This window comes from Salmo salar, chromosome 22 (assembly GCF_965601325.2).
Source record: "Salmo salar chromosome 22, fSalSal1, whole genome shotgun sequence".
In the NCBI taxonomy this organism is placed as follows: Eukaryota; Metazoa; Chordata; class Actinopteri; order Salmoniformes; family Salmonidae; genus Salmo; species Salmo salar.
The window spans coordinates 25,151,652-25,168,309 of NC_138312.1; the positions used below are offsets into that span (position 1 = coordinate 25,151,652).

The window sequence follows — 16,658 nt, forward strand, 5'->3', positions numbered from 1 at the left end:
GATAGGGGGCAGTATTTTCACGGCCGGATAAAAAAATGTACCCGATTTAATCTGGTTACTACTCCTGCCCAGAAACTAGAATATGCATATAATTAGTAGATTTGGATAGAAACACTCTAAAGTTTCTAAAACTGTTTGAATGGTGTCTGTGAGTATAACAGAACTCATATGGCAGGCCAAAACCTGAGAAGATTCCATACAGGAAGTGCCCTGTCTGACAATTTGTTGTCCTTCTGTTGCATCTCTATCAACATTACAGCATCTGTGCTGTAACGTGACACTTTCTAAGGCTTCCATTGGCTCTCTAAAGCCGCCAGAAAGTGGAATGGGGTGTCTGCTGTCTCTGGGCAAAGTACAGCAGCAGAGTTTGTAAGTCGTCAGCCTGGGGACAGTGAGACTGGAGATGCACGGTCACGAGACTTCTCCATTTTTTTCTTTCAGCCTTTGAATGAATACAACGTTGTCCGTTTGGAATATTAGCGCTATTTTACGAGAAAAATAGCATAAAAATAGATTTTAAACAGTGTTTGACATGCTTCTATGTATCGTAATGGAATATTTTGAATTTTTTGTCACGAAATGCGCTCGCGCGTCACCCTTCGGATAGTGACCTGAACGCACAAACAAAATGGAGGTATTTGTATATAACTATGGATTATTTGGAACCAAAACAACATTTGTTGTTGAAGTAGAAGTCCTGGGAGTGCATTCTGACAAAGAACAGCAAAGGTAATCCAATTTTTCTAACAGTAATTCTGAGTTTAGGTGACCCCGAAGTTGGCGGATGTCAAAATAGCTAGCCGTGATTGCTGAGCTATGTACTCAGAATATTGCAAAATGTGCTTTCGCCGAAAAAGCTATTTTAAAATCGGACATAGCGATTGCATAAAGGAGTTCTGTATCTATAATTCTTAAAATAATTGTTATGTATTTTGTCAACGTTTATCATGAGTAATTTAGTAAATTCACCGGAAGTTTTCGGTGGGTATGCTAGTTCTGAACGTCACATGCTAATGTAAAAAGCTGGTTTTTGATATAAATATGAACTTGATTGAACAAAACATGCATGCATGTATTGTATAACATAATGTCCTAGGAGTGTCATCTGATGAAGATCATCAAAGGTTAGTGCTGCATTTAGCTGTGGTTTGGGTTTATGTGACATATATGCTTGCTTGGAAAACAGCTGTGTGATTATTTGTGTCTATGTACTCTCCTAACATAATCTAATGTTTTGCTTTCACTGTAAAGCCTTTTTGAAATCGGACAATGTGGTTAGATTAACGAGAGTCTTATCTTTAAAATGGTGTAAAATAGTTGATTGTTTGAGAAAATTGAATTGTGGTATTTTAGTTGGTTTTGTATTTAGCACCGTGCGATGCCATTGGCTGTTGGCTAGGGGTTCCGCAGGCGGAACAGGGTTCCGCTAGCGGAACGTCTGTCCTCAACAGGTTAATAAACGGAACACTAGTCACTTTTGTCACGTTCTGACCAGTATAAGGAGTTATTTGTTATTGTAGTTTGGTCAGGACGTGGCAGGGGGTGTTTGTTTAGAGTGTTTCGGGGGATGTGGGCTATGTTCTTATGTAAGAGGGGTGTTTGTTTAGAGTGTTCCGGGGTTTTTGGTGTATGTTCTATGTTATGTTTTTCTATGTTAGTTCTAGTCTTTCTATGTCTATGTTTAGTTAATGGGGTTGACCTTCAATTGGAAGCAGCTGCTCCTCGTTGCTTCTAATTGAAGGTCTTATTTAAGAGGGGTGTTTTTCCTATGGGATTTGTGGGTAGTTGTCTCCTGTTTTGTGTCTGTGCACCTGACAGGACTGTTAGTGTCGTTTGTTGTTTTGTATACGTGATTTGTTTGTTTTTCCTTCTTTTAATTTAATAAAGAAGATGAGTATACATGTTCCCGCTGCACCTTGGTCCAATCCTTACGATGCCCGTTACAACTTTAATAATGCCACTTTAAGAATGTTTACATATCTCGTATTACTCATCTCATTAGTATATCATGTATACTGTATCCTTCAATATCTATTATTTACTATCTATTACATCTTAGCCGCTCTGTCACTGCTCATCTGTATATTTTATACTTATATATTCTTATCCCATTCCTTTACTAGATTGTGCGTATTAGGTTTTGTTGTGGAAATTGTTAGATAATACCTGTTAGATACTGCTGCACTGTCGGATCTAGAAGCATAAACATTTCGCTACACTCGCAGTAACATCTGCTAACCATGTGCATTTGACCAATAACATTTGATTTGATATTTGATATTTGCTACTGAGCAGGAAGAGCAAATAATGGCCACGCATAGTCAGCATTTACCCTTTATACTACCTTCTCTATGTATTTAGACAGAAGATTACAGTCTGACCAAATCTGTAGAAGCATCAGTGATTTGATGAGTCATCGCCATCTCTGAAAGCAAATTTCTAACCGATTGCATGATGTCACGTCCTGACCAATATAAGTTGTTACTTTCTATGATAGAGTGGTCAGGGCGTGACGGGGGTGTTTTTGTGTTTGTTCTATGTTTTCTATTTCTATGTTGTAGTTCTAGTTTGTCTATTTCTAGGTTGGGGTTTATTGGGTTGACCTTCAATTGGAGGCAGCTGGTCCTCGTTGCCTCTGATTGGAGGTCATATTTAGTAGGGGTGTTTCGGCATGTTGTTTGTGGGTTATTGTCTTTTGAGTAGTATGTCGTCCTCTCTGTGTCACGGTTTGTTTTGGATTTTCAAGTTATTGTATTGCATTCAGTTTCACTTTTAATAAATATGTGGAATTACGAAAACGCTGCATCTTGGTCCGCTCCTTCAAACAGCCGTGACACATGAGTTGATTCTCCCTATTACCAGGGCTACTCAGGGAGTCTAATGAACAGAGTACAGAAATATTTGGAGAGATGGCCTTTCAGATCTATCTCATTTCCTCCAACAAGGTTGGTAGAGAAGTCCAGCAGTGCAGGAGTGTAATGACTGTGGGATCCTTATACCAGAGTGCTAGGAAGACCATGGAATGTACTCATGTGGCTTTATATAACCAGTCAGTCAGTACCTGAGAGACGGAAATCATGTTCACCTTGTATTCACCTCTCACTGGGTTCATAATTGCAGGAGATAAGCTGTGAGATGGATCTGGAATACATTATGATACACCCGTGGACCATGATTAATAGACCAGTAGGGATGAACAGCGAGTGGCGTCACTCAAGCAGCTCATATGCTAGAAGTCAGAGGAGCATGAGGATTCAGCTATCTCTAATACCCTGTCTGCCATCTCAAAAAGTTGAGGGAATAGCATTGGGGGACATTACGATGTCTAATGGCAATTCCTGGTACAATCATTATTAATGATTCACTTTGTGATAAGATTAATGATCCTAACTCAGACGACACATCTGTCTCTGGATGATATTTTTTCAAATAATCTCTAATGATTACGTTGCCTGGTGTATTTGTAGTAATTATGATTCACAAGTCAAACTCTTCCAAAGAAATGTATCTCTTCAAACATCCCCCTCTACAACTACTTTTCCTCATACTGTATGCTTCAACCGTGACTGTGGTCATGGCTCAATGCAGTGGGGTACACATGACTGGAACCTTTCAGAATGATTGTTAACAGTGAATTGGCTCCAAGTCATATGTGTGTCTGGCCCTATATATACTGCACTGTATGTGCACTGTATAGCATGTTCAAGTGCCTAAATGTGTGACTCACCGAAGGTGCAGGTTTGCCTCCCTTTGCAGTGCACAGCAGAGTGAAGTTCTGGGCCTGGTACCGGCTGAATGGAGCTGGACAGTTCTCTGCCGAAACTGAGATGTTGTTTGGAGGTGCTGTGGAAAGAGAAAAGGACAGGTTAGCCAACAACTCATGACAGCTAAACGCATTGACACTGTGCTCAGGATTTTTTGTGTCATAAAGCAGGGCTGTTGGCTAGGGCCCTATGCACACAGGGGATCCTGTGGGGATCCTGTGGTCCAATGGGGCTGGTTGAAGATGTGGAGCGGAGCTCATGCATATCATACAGTATCAGCAGTCTATCGTCTGGCTGTCTTAGGGGAAACCTACAAGCTTGTCACTGCAAAAGGAAAACATGTGAACACGACTTCACAGCAGAGTGGAGCAATGGGAGTTAACCTGAGGAAAAAGGAAATAGACCCCACATCAAATTAGATGCTTAACATGTGATACATGTTACAATACACTGGTGATGCTTTTTTGAATGCAAGTTCCTAAGATAGCAACCTTTCACTGAATGTGTAAATCAATAACAAATCAATCAAGGCTGATATAGAAGTGGATGACCAGGCATGTGAAAAGGGGTTGAGTTGAATAAATGGACGAATGAAACACTATGTAAATTCAGATGGCTGTCACAGTGACAACATCAGTTGAGGAGGATGTCTAAGTCTACGACATCTGCATTTCCTTGCTACTCTGAATGTTTAATGCTTTCCCAGTTGCTGCATTCTCGTGGGTGGCATTAGATATTCTGTCTGCTATATTATCACATGAAACACTTCCTGTGAATTTCCCTTCACACCCGGTGTAAAGGAAGCAGAATGCGGCAGTAGCACTGTTCTGGTCCGTTTGACTTCTCTGAGCCTTTATAGGAAATAGAAACAGTGTGTGAAACCAGGGGAGAGGGTTAAAAGAGAGCCCAGTGGGAGTTCCACCATGAATCTCTCAATTGATAAGATCCCACATCAGTAGGGCTGGCCTGGGAATAGAGCCGTTTCATGTGTCACTTTTACGTCTAAATCCATTTGGGGGTTTCAAACAAAGATGCCAAAGCGATTAATTGATTAAAACGAAGGGGGAAAACGTCTGCTGGCCGGAGTGCCTTTCGTTTCCACACCTCTTAATTGCTTATTGATGCAGGACGTATGGCTGGAAATTAATATTAGAAAACTCTATTAGCTGTCTAACAGAGTCTCAAACAGGAGCATGATTAGTTGTTAGAGGCATCACAGGTGTAGATGGCCAGGGCTAACAGTAGAGCCTAACATTAAATGTACAGTAGCCATACATTTATCTAATCAGTTCTCAATTGGCTTTTTTCCTCTTTCTGCATTTCACAATTCCTCTTAATCTTCATTCCATTTCCAGATTGAAACTAGAATTTCTTCTGCGTGTAAAAACACTTGTAAAATGTGGTAAGCGGAAAAGCTATAGCAGCTAAGTTTTCTAGACACACGAGAACAGTGACCAACTCATTTCATATTAATTAAGAAACAATATCCCCTTGTGTAAGAAATCCAGGGCAGAGTAATCTTTTACACTTTGAAGAGGATGTCAATGACAGCTGAGGTTTGTCAAAAGAAATGAAAAACCTGAGCACAACTGGATAGACCAGCCAGAGAGACCAGGCCTCAATGCTGTTAAACACAAATAATATTGAACATTTCTGCCTATTCTCTGTACATGTAAAGCTTCACATTCTAGTGTTGTGCACATGCTGCTTAACTTTGTGGCTGTGCATCCTGACTGCTACAGCCTCAGTAGCAATATTTATCACTGCATTAAATACAAAGGCAAAGCGTGTTTGAAAGGACATTTGAGAGAAGGCCTGGGAGGAGAATCAAAAGGACAAAGGCTCTCAAATCCAGGATATTAATCTTATCAACCACTACATTTGAAAGAGTGTATGAAAAAAACTCTGCTCTGAACTTATTGGCTAGGACAAGGTCAGTCTTCAAAGATACAGCCCCATCTCCTAAATCTATCAACTCTAAAGAAATATAACATTAAAGTGGAAAACAATTTATTTTCCCTTCTCAGTCAACTCTACAGAACGGTTTATACCACTAACTGTCCAACCCCCCCTCTCCCTCCTACCGCTTCCTCTACACACCCTCAAGCACCATTATCCTGATGTCTTAAAAAAAATAACTGCAAATGGGATTGGAGAGTGTGTGGAGCAGGACCACGTTTAACAGAGCTCCCTGGGGACTGCTCTCCCAGGCCTGCTAATTAAGGGATTTAGTGCTCTGTAGACAGTGTGTGAACAAGGCATACTCCCAACATCCCCTTTTACTCAGCGTGCAGGTCTCAAGTCCACATCTCCAGGGTTCGAGGGAGAAAGGACAAAAGGAGAAGGTCACCTAGGTCATTCTTGGCTTCTCTTCACTGAAAGTAATTTAGTGATAACTATTTAATGGATTTGTACGTTTTTAATCATGTGCTAAGGGGTCCCAAAGTAATCAGTCCAAATGTATGCATGGCCTCTCGTTTGTTTCAGTCTCCCAAGAGATTGTTAGAGGTGTTGTCCTTTGGCTTGCTCAAAATCACAGACAAATTACCTTCTTGACAAATGAACCTCCTGTGTAAAATTGGACTCAATAATATCCATAACAGCTCTCTGCCATTGATGGTGATAAGCTACTTATCAGACTGTAGGGCGTTCTGACTCGAAGTGTCCATATGATCTAATTTGAGTAACATACTGTATCTCCTCCCTGTAAGTGGCAATTGGTGCTACAATGTAACCTTTGTATAAAGTTATTATTGAGGAGTGGGAAACATACATTAATATTCCTATGAATATTTAAACTGGATACGTGCACATTACTCAGGCTTGTTAATAAATCATGCATTTGTAACCATAGATTTACAGGGTGGCAGGTAGCCTAGTGGTTAGAGCATTAACCGAACAGTAACCAAAAGGTTGCTAGATCGAATCCCCGAGTTGACAAATTAATTATCTGTCGTTCTACCCTGAAACAAGGCAGTTAACCCATTGTTCTTTGGCCGTCATTGTTAATAAGAATTTGTTCTTAACTGACTTGCCTAGTTAAATAAAGGTTAAATACAAAAATGGTGTATATAATCAAATAAAGCTGGGTGCTTATCCAGAAATTGTAACGGCCGTCGTAGGAAGTGGATCAAAAATGCAGCGGGTACGTGATTGCTCATCTTTATTGACGCACACTATACAAAAACAACAAAACGAAAAAAACGAACGACAGCTAAACAGTAATGCAGGCTAAACATAGCAGTGCACAAACAACCTCCCACAATTCCCATAACAAACACACCCCTATACATAGGACCTTCAATCAGAGGCAACGAGGAACAGCTGCCTCCAATTGAAGGCCCAATCCCAATAAACTAAACAGACTAGACTGAACATAGAAATACACTAACATAGAACATAGACCAAAACCCCGGAAACTCTAAACAAACACCCCTCTACATAAACACACACCCCGAACCACATAAAACAAATACCCCCTGCCACGTCCTGACCAAACTACAATAACAAATGACCCCTTTACTGGTCAGAACGTGACAGAAATGAATATGCACCAGTATTTTCAGAGACAAATTATTATTAATATATTATTATATTATTATTGAGTAATTTCTTTCAAGAATTTAGATAAACAGCAATCTCAAGTAAGCAATTAAATACAACCATTCAGAAATAAACCAATGCCCATAGTAAAGGAAACCCCCCACCAAAAATGCCTATCTAAGTGGTACCACTTTCTGCATAATGTTTTTGAAGAACACGGATGTGGAGGTGGATCTATGTAGGCCACTAGATGATCCTTCGATGATCACGTGATTACTTCAGAACCAGTTCCACCTTGTAGCAACAACAATGGTGAACAACGTACAGGTGCCCACAGATCAAATCATATCAAATAAAATATTATTTGTCACAAGCTCCAAATACAACTGGTGTAGACTTTACCGTGAAATGGCAGGGAGGGCGGAGGGGAGGGCTGCCTTAACCAACCATGCTATTTTGTTAGTTTATTTGCTTTGTTTGTAACTTGTATTGTACATAATGTTGCTGCTACCGTCTCTTATGACCAAAAAGAGCTTCTGGACATCCAAACTGGGATTTCTCACCCGAAATTAGACGAGGAGTTCTTCTTCAATGAGTTGGACGCGAGGGATATACTACAGACACCCGACCAGGCCCAGATCCCCGTGATTTGCCGGAAAAGGAAATGTAGGTTTTGAGGAAAGAGATCAGGTGACGAGAGGCTAATCTGCCCTTGCCTTCCGTTCTGCTAGCTAACGTTTAATTACTGGAAAATAGATGGGATGAACTGAAAGCACGTATATCCTACCAACGGGACATTAAAAACTGTAATATCTTATGTTTCACCGAGTCGTGGCTGAACAACGACATCAAGAACATACAGCTGGCGGGTTATACACTCTATTGGCAGGACAAAGACACGGAGCAGGGGCCCATGCATATTTGTAAACAATAGCTGATGCATGATATCTAAGGAATTCTCAAGGTTTTGCTCGCCTGAGGTATAATATCTCATGATAAGCTGTAGACCACACTATCTACCTAGAGAGTTTTCATCTGTATTTTTCGTAGCTGTCTACATACCACCACAGACCGAGGTTGGCACTAAAGCCGCACTCAAACGCTCATCCAGAGGTGGTGCTCCTAGTGGCCGGGGACTTTAATGCAGGGAAAATTAAATCAGTTTGACCTAATTTCTATCAGCATGTTAAATGTGCAACCAGAGGGAAAAAAATTCTAGACCACCTTCACTCCACACACAGAGATGCGTACCAAGCTCTCCCTTGCCCTCCATTTGGCAAATCTGACCATAACTCTATCCTCCTGATTCCTGCTTACAAGCAAAAATTAAAGCAGGAAGCACCAGTGACTCGGTCTATAAAAAAGTGGTCAGATGAAGCAGATGCTAAACTACAGGACTGTTTTGCTAGCACAGACCGGAATATGTTCCGGGATTCTTCCAATGTCATTGAGGAGTACACCACATCAGTCACTGGCTTTATCTATAAGTGCATTGAGGACGTAGTCCCCACAGTGACTGTACGAACATACCCCAACCAGAAGCCATGGATTATAGGCAACATCCGCACTGAGCTAAAGGGTAGAGCTGCCGCTTTAAAGGAGTGGGACTCTAACCCGGAAGCTTATAAGAAATCACACTATGCGCCTCCGATGAACCATCAAACAGGCAAAGCAACAATACAGGACTAAGATCGAATCGTACTACACCAGCTCCGATACTCGTCGGATGTGGCCGGGCTTGCAAACTATTACAGACTACAAAGGGAAGCACAGCCGAGAGCTGCCCAGTGACATGAGCCTACCAGATGAGCTGAATAACTGCTATGCTCGCTTCGAGGCAAGTAACACTGAAACATGCATGAGAGCATCAGCTGTTCTGGACGACTGTGTGATCACGCTCTCCACAGCCGATGTGAGTAAGACCTTTAAACAGGTCAACATTCACAAGGCCGCTGGGCCAGACGTATTACCAGGACATGTACTCTGAGCATGCACTGACCAACTGGCATGTGTCTTCACTGACATTTTCAACCTCTCCCTGTCTGAGTCTGTAATACTAACATGTTTCAAGCAGACCACCATAGTCCCTGTGCCCAAGAACACTAAGGTAACCTGCCTAAATGACTACCGACCTGTAGCACTCATGTATGTAGCCATGAAATGCTTTGAAAGGCTGGTCATGGCTCACATCAACACCATCATGCCAGAAACCCTAGACCCGCTCCAATTTGCATACCACACAAACAGATCCACAGATGATGCAATCTGTATTGCACTCCACACTGCCCTTTCCCACCTGGACAAAAGGAACACCAATGTGAGAATGCTATTCATTGACTACAGCTCAGCGTTCAACACCATAGTGCCCTCAAAGCTCATCACCAAGCTAAGGACCCTGGGACTAAACACCTGCCTCTGCAACTGGATCCTGGACATCGTGATGGGCCGCCCCAGGTGGTAAGGGTAGGTAACAACACATCCGCCACGCTGATCCTCAATATGGGGGCTCCTCAGACGTGCGTGCTCAGTCCCCTCCAGTACTCCCTGTTCACTCATGACTGCATGGCCAGGAACGACTCCAACACCATCATTAAGTTTGCTGATGACACAACAGTGGTGGGCCTGATCACCGACAACGATGAGGCAGCCTATAGGGAGGAGGTCAGAGACCTGACTGTGGTGCAAGTACAACAACCTCTCCCTCAACGTGATCAAGACAAAGGAGATGATTGCAGACTACAGGAAAAGCAGGACCGAGCACGCCCCCATTCTCATCTACGGGGCTGTAGTGGAGCAGGTTGAGAGCTTCAAGTTCGTTGGCGTCTACATCACCAACAAACTATCATGGTCCAAGCACACCAAAATAGTTGTTGAAGAGGGCACGACAACATATTCCCCCTCAGGAGATTGAAAAGAGTCCTCAGATCCTCAAAAGGTTTTACAGCTGCACCATCAAGAGCATCCTGACTGATTGCATCACTGCCTGGTATGGCAACTGCTCGGCAGTTGAGTGTCAGTGTAATGTGTGTGAGTTTTTATATGGTTTGTATACAGTATATAGTTTAGTGAGGGTACGTAGGGTCAGTGCAAGATAAAGTCAATGCAAATAGTTTGGCTATTAATTAACTGTTTAGCAGTCTGGCTATTTAGCAATCCTATGGCTTGGGGGTAGAAGCTGTCTCGGAGACTGTTGGTCCGAGAGCCAATGCTACAGTACCATTTGCCGGATGGTAGCAGTGAACAGTCTATGGCTTGGGTGGCTGGATTCTTTGGCACTTTTTCTGGTCTTCCTCTGAAGATTGTACTGGGTTGCTCCATCCTCTGTAGCACTTTGTGGTCAAGGGCGGTGAATTTGCCATACCAAGTGGTGATGCAGCCAATCAAGATGCTCACAATGGTCTTGCTGTAGAACCTTTTGAGGATCTGAGGGCCCATGCCAAATCTTTTCAGCCTCCTGATTGGGGAAGAGGCACTGCCGTGCCCTCTTCATGACTGTGCGGGTGTATGTGGACCATGTTAGGTCCTTAGTGATGTGGACGACAAGGAACTTGAAGCAATCGACCTACTCCACAACAGTCCTGTCGATATGGATGGGGGCGTGCTCTCCACTCTTTCTCCTATAGTACACGATCAGCTCCTTGGTCTTACTGACAGTGAGGGAGAGGTTGCTGTTCTGGCACCATACTGCTAAGTCTCTGATCTCCTCCCTGTAGGCTGACTCATCACCATTGGTGATCATACCTACCATTGTCATGTCGTCAGCAAACTTGATGATAGTGTTGGAGTCGTGCATAGCCATGCAGTCATGTGTGAACAGGGAGTACAGGAGGGGACTAAGCACACAGCCCTGAGGGGCACCCGTGTTGAGGGGCCCCTGTGTTGAGGGTCAGTGTGATGGAGGTGTTATTGCCTACCCTCACTGCCTGGGGCAAGCCCGTCAGGTAGTCCAGGATCCAGTTGGAGAGGGAGGAGTTCAGTCCAAGGGTCCCTAGCTTAGTGATGAGCTTGGAGGGGACTATGGTGTTGAACGCTGAGCTGTAGTCTATGAACAGCATTCTTACATAGTTTTGTTCCCTCTTGTCCAGATGGTAGACGGCAGTGTGAAGTGCAATTGAGATGGCATCATCTGTGGATCTGTTGGGGCGGTATGCAAATTGAACTGGGTCTAGGGTGTCTGGGATGATGGTGTTAATGTGTGTCATGACGAGCCTTTCAAAGCACTTTATAACTACAGATGTTAGTGCTACAGGGCAATAGTCATTTAGGTAGGTTACCTTGGAGTGCTTGTAAACAGGGACAATGGTGGTCAGCTTGTAACAGACTGGGACAAGGATAGATTGAAAATGTCTGTGAAGACACTTGCCAACTGGTCTGCGCATGCTTTCAGAACAAGAATGTGGTGACTTCAACCTCCCGACATCTGCCTTCGATTCATTTCTTTCCAACTCTCACTTTCCCCTCCTTGCCTCTTTTTACCTACCCTTTCCCAGTCCCCTCCCACTCACAAGGCAGGCAATACGCTTGACCTCATCTTTACTAGAGGCTGTTCGCCTACTAATCTCACTGCAACCCCCCTCCAGGTGTCTGATCATTTGAGAGATCTAAAGGTGAACCATAAAGAGCATGGAGGAGAGGCACTTCATTCCCCCTGCGCCCTGCCCTCTAAGACCATCCTACTCTACAGAACAAACTGCAATAGGAACATTGAGCTGTTCTTTCAGGTTTAAATATAACCACAACATGAAGCCATGAAAAGGAAACAGAGAGAGTGAGAGTGGAGTGAGACAAGCAAAGACAAAGCCCACCCACTGGAATGAGAACACCTTAGACCCCAAAATAAAGACTGTATCCATTATTCATGTTGTAAAATGACACAACATAACACTTGCATTTGGAGTCAGACCCTCCTCTGACTCAGAAACGAGCTTAGGCATAATGAAAAATGAAATGTCTCCATACTTTCATGCAGATTTAGGAGATATTAGTCCCTGACTTCTGAGTCAGAGGTCCAGGGAAGGCATTTTGCTGTTGCACATATTCCAATGTCTGATTCGCTCTATAGAAATGTATAAATTCTCACAGCACTGTGTGTGTGGGAGATGCTAAGATGATGAGAGCATCACTATAGCAGACGAAGCATAGACAGATGTTAATGTTACAGGGAATTTACCATTGTAACCAACCAACAAACAGCAGAAGCTCTTTTCTAATAACTGACACTAGCTCTTCAGATGGGACTTACTTGAGAGCTAAGAAAACTTGTATACAGTAGTTACACCTCCACAAAGACAGTCAGATGAAACTAGAGTGGGGCTAAGTGAGACAATGACATGAGACAACTTTGCCAAACTGCTTGCATATAGAGGTTTGAGAAGTCCTGCACTTGGAAGGGATACGATAGAAGGCAGACGATGGAAGGCAGCCTAAAAAACAAGCTACAGTAAGTCCTCTCTGGGATGGGGGGGACACATTGAAATGAGTGCTGGTGAAAGGCTCCAAGACCTAAGTCTGTGCCTTTGAAATCCCCTTCCTAGGACGAACAGTACCAGGAGATAAAAGACACTGAAATGATTTTTAATCACTTTTCCATTGTGCTTTCAGCATTTGCATTTACCTCCGCCCCTTCATTTGCATTCATCATAACTGTGCTGTCAGCTCTTATCGAGTTCTCTCACCGCTAACGAACCAGGAACATGGAGCAGGAGGGAGGGTAAGAGGGGGCTCCTTCAACTCTGGTGACTGTCAGGAAGAGGAAGAGGATGACACACACAGACAAAAGTTTGTGTCACTTTGAACTAATTTCCTAGTTAGGAAGCCCATTAATCAAACCAAAAGCTGTTGAAAATGCAGCATGTACACCAGTGGCGGTCGGTGATGTTTAAGATGAGGGAGGAAATTTTTTTGTTTCATGATCATGGCCTTATTTCTATTACAGAGTATTGGATGACTGTCATTCATATTGCATTCACCCTGTTCAATATAACATCGATAGGTTTGGTGTACTAAACTCAGCAAAAAAAGAAACGTCCTCTCACTGTCAACTGCGTTTATTTTCAGCAAACTTAACATGTGTAAATATTTGTATGAACATAACAAGATTCAACAACTGAGACATAAACTGAACAAGTTCCACAGACATGTGAATAACAGAAATTGAATAATGTGTCCCTGAACGAAGGGGGGTCAAAATCAAAAGTAACAGTCAGTATCTGGTGTGGGTACCAGCTGCATTAAGTATTGCAGTGCATCTCCTCCACGTGGACTGCACCAGATTTGCCAGTTCTTGCTGTGAGATGTTACCCCACTCTTCCACCAAGGCACCTGCAAGTTCCCAGACATTTCTGGGGGGGAATGGCCCTAGCCCTCACCCTCCGATCCAACAGGTCCCAGACGTGCTCAATGGGTTTGAGATCCAGGCTCTTCGCTGGCCATGGCAGAACACTGACATTCCTGTTTGCAGGAAATCACGCACAGAACAAACAGTATGGCTGGTGGCATTGTCATACTGGAGGGTCATGTCAGGAAGAGCCTGCAAGAAGGGTACCACATGAGGGAGGAGGTTGTCTTCCCTGTAGCGCACAGCGTTGAGATTGCCTACAATGACAACAAGCTCAGTCCGATGATGCTGTGACACACCGCCCCAGACCATGACGGACCCTCCACCTCCAAATCAATCCCGCTCCAGAGTATAGGCCTCGGTGTAATGCTCATTCCTTCAACGATAAACGCGAATCCGACCATCACCCCTGGTGAGACAAAACCGCGTCCTGTCTGGTCCAGCGACGGTGGGTTTGTGTCCATAGGCGACGTTGTTGCCAGTGATGTCTGGTGGGGACCTGCCTTACAACAGGTCTACAAGCCCTCGGTCCAGTCTCTCTCAGCCTATTGTGGACAGTCTGAGCACTGATGGAGGGATTGTGTGTTCCTGGTGTAACTCGGGCAGTTGTTGTTGCCATCCTGTACCTGTCCCGCAGGTGTGATGTTCGGATGTACCGATTCTGTGCAGGTGTTGTTACACGTGGGCTGTCACTGCGATGATGATGAGCTGTCCGTCCTGTCTCCCTGTAGCGCTGTCTTAGGTGTTTCACAGTACGGACATTACAATTTATTTCCCTGGTCACATCTGCAGTCCTCATGCCTCCTTGCAGCATGCCTCACGCAGATGAGCAGGGACCCTGGGCATCTTTCTTTTGGTGTTTTTCAGAGTCAGTAGAAGAGTAGAGTTAAGCTGTTACACCGGTGGGCCCCAGTTACAGTAAATTAGTAAAACCAAAAGCTTACCTTGACTCCAGTGTTGTGTTGATAGTAAAAATATATTTTTTAATGAAAGTTAATGAGGAGGATGGTCCTCCCCTTCCTCTTCTGAGGAGCCTCCAATGATGTACACATACTATGTGTTGGAGAGCTTCTGTGAGTGCATGTGTGAGTGTGTGTGTTTGTGTCTTTGTAAACATTTGGTTTCATTGATATACTGTATCACCTAGCTGGAAGGGCTGTCCCAGAGAAATAAAAGTGCAGTAAATGTAAGTAACCTAATCTATGTTATTTTAACTGTTAGCCCCAAGGGTATTGTCTGCAATAATCATATGCACATAGAATTTAATCCCACTTTTTTCACTAAAACTGTCTGCCTTAGGAAGAAGCCCACTGTTGGCAGCCCACTCAGTACCATTGACTCAAATCTAATTGTCACTGACACGTCTACCTCGGATCAACCTCTCAGAATAGCTCTAAAAGTAAAAAAGCAACCCAGAAAAGGACTAAAAATAGCCCATATTGACATATGTCAACTGAGAAATTGACAACTTTTTAACATCAGGAAACATTCATATTCTATTCATCTCTGAAACACACTTAGATAATTAATTTGATAATCAAGTAGTAGCTATACATGGCCAAATAATATACAGGAAAGAGAGAAATACAAATGTTGAAGGTGTTGCACTGTATGTCCAGAGTCATATTTATGTTAGGCTGAGAGAGGATCTCATGTCAGATGATGTGGAAGTAATATGGCTACAGGTTCATCTGCCTTACCTAAAGCCTATTCTCGTAGGAAGTTGCTATAGACCACCAAGTGCAAAAAGGCAGTATTTGGACTATACAGTGGCAAGAAAAAGTATGTGAACCCTTTGGAAATACCTGGATTTCTGCATAAATTGGTTAAAACATTTGATCTGATCTTCATCTAGGTCATAACAATACACACAGTCTGCTTAAACTAATAACACACAAACAATGACATGTTTTCATGTCTTTATTGAACACACGGTGTAAACGTTCACAGCGCAGGGTGGAAAAAGTATGTGAACCCTTGGATTTCTTAACTGGTTGACCCTCCTTTGGCATCAATAACCTCAACCAAACATTTTTTGTAGTTGCGGATCAGACCTGCACAACATTCAGGAGGAATTTTGGACCATTCCTCTCTACAAAACTGTTTCAGTTCAGCAATATTCTTGGGATGTCATGTGTGAACTGCTCTCATGAGGTCATGCCACAGCATCTCAATCGGGTTGAGGTCAGGACTCTGACTGGGCCACTCCAGAAGGCGTATTTTCTTCTGTTGAAGCCATTGTTGTTGATTTACTTCTGTGTTTTGGGTCGTTGTCGTGTTGCATCACCCAACTTCTGTTGAGCTTCAATTGGCGGACAGATAGCCTAATATTCTCCTGCAAAATGTCTTGATAAACTTGGGAATTGATTTCTCCGTTGATGATAGCAAGCTGTCCAGGCCCTGAGGCAGCAAAGCAGCCCCAAACCATGATGCTCCTTCCACCATACTTTACAGTTGGGATGAGGTTTTGATGTTGGTGTGCTGTGCCTTTTTTTCTCCACACAGTGTTGTGTGTTCCTTCCAAACAACTCAACTGTAGTTTAATCTGTCCACAGAATATTTTGCCAGTAGCGCTGTGGAACATCCAGGTGCACTTTTGCAAACTTCGGACGTGCAGCAATGGTTTTTTTTGGACAGCAGTGGCTTCTTCCGTGGTGTCCTCCCATGAACACCATTCTTGTTTAGTGTTTTACGTATCATAGACTCGTCAAGAGAGGTGTTAGCATGTTCCATAGATTACTGTAAGTCTTTAGCTGACATTTTGGATTCTTCTTAACCTCATTCAGCATTCTGCACTGTGCTCTTGCAGTCATCTTTGCAGGATGGCCACTCATAGGGAAAGTAGCAACAGTGCTGAACTTTCTCCAGTTATAGACAATTTGTCTTACCGTGGACTGATGAACATCAAGGCTTTTAGAGATATTTTTGTAACCCTTTCCAGCTTTATGCAAGTCAACAATTCTTAATCTTAGGTCTTCTGAGATCTCTTTAGTTCCAGGCATGGTTCACATCAG

The 16,658-nt window shown here is 43.2% G+C and overlaps 1 protein-coding gene across 2 annotated transcripts in view; it reads right to left on the bottom strand.

The window, feature by feature from the left end:
- igsf21a (immunoglobin superfamily, member 21a) overlaps positions 1–16,658 on the bottom strand; it is a 266,508-nt gene that overhangs the window by 38,729 nt on the left and 211,121 nt on the right. For both annotated transcript variants that reach the window (XM_014166637.3, XM_014166636.3), the window contains exon 5: positions 3,728–3,843. In XM_014166637.3, coding sequence (XP_014022112.1) covers positions 3,728–3,843 — 116 coding nt within the window. The remainder of the gene's footprint in view (positions 1–3,727; positions 3,844–16,658) is intronic.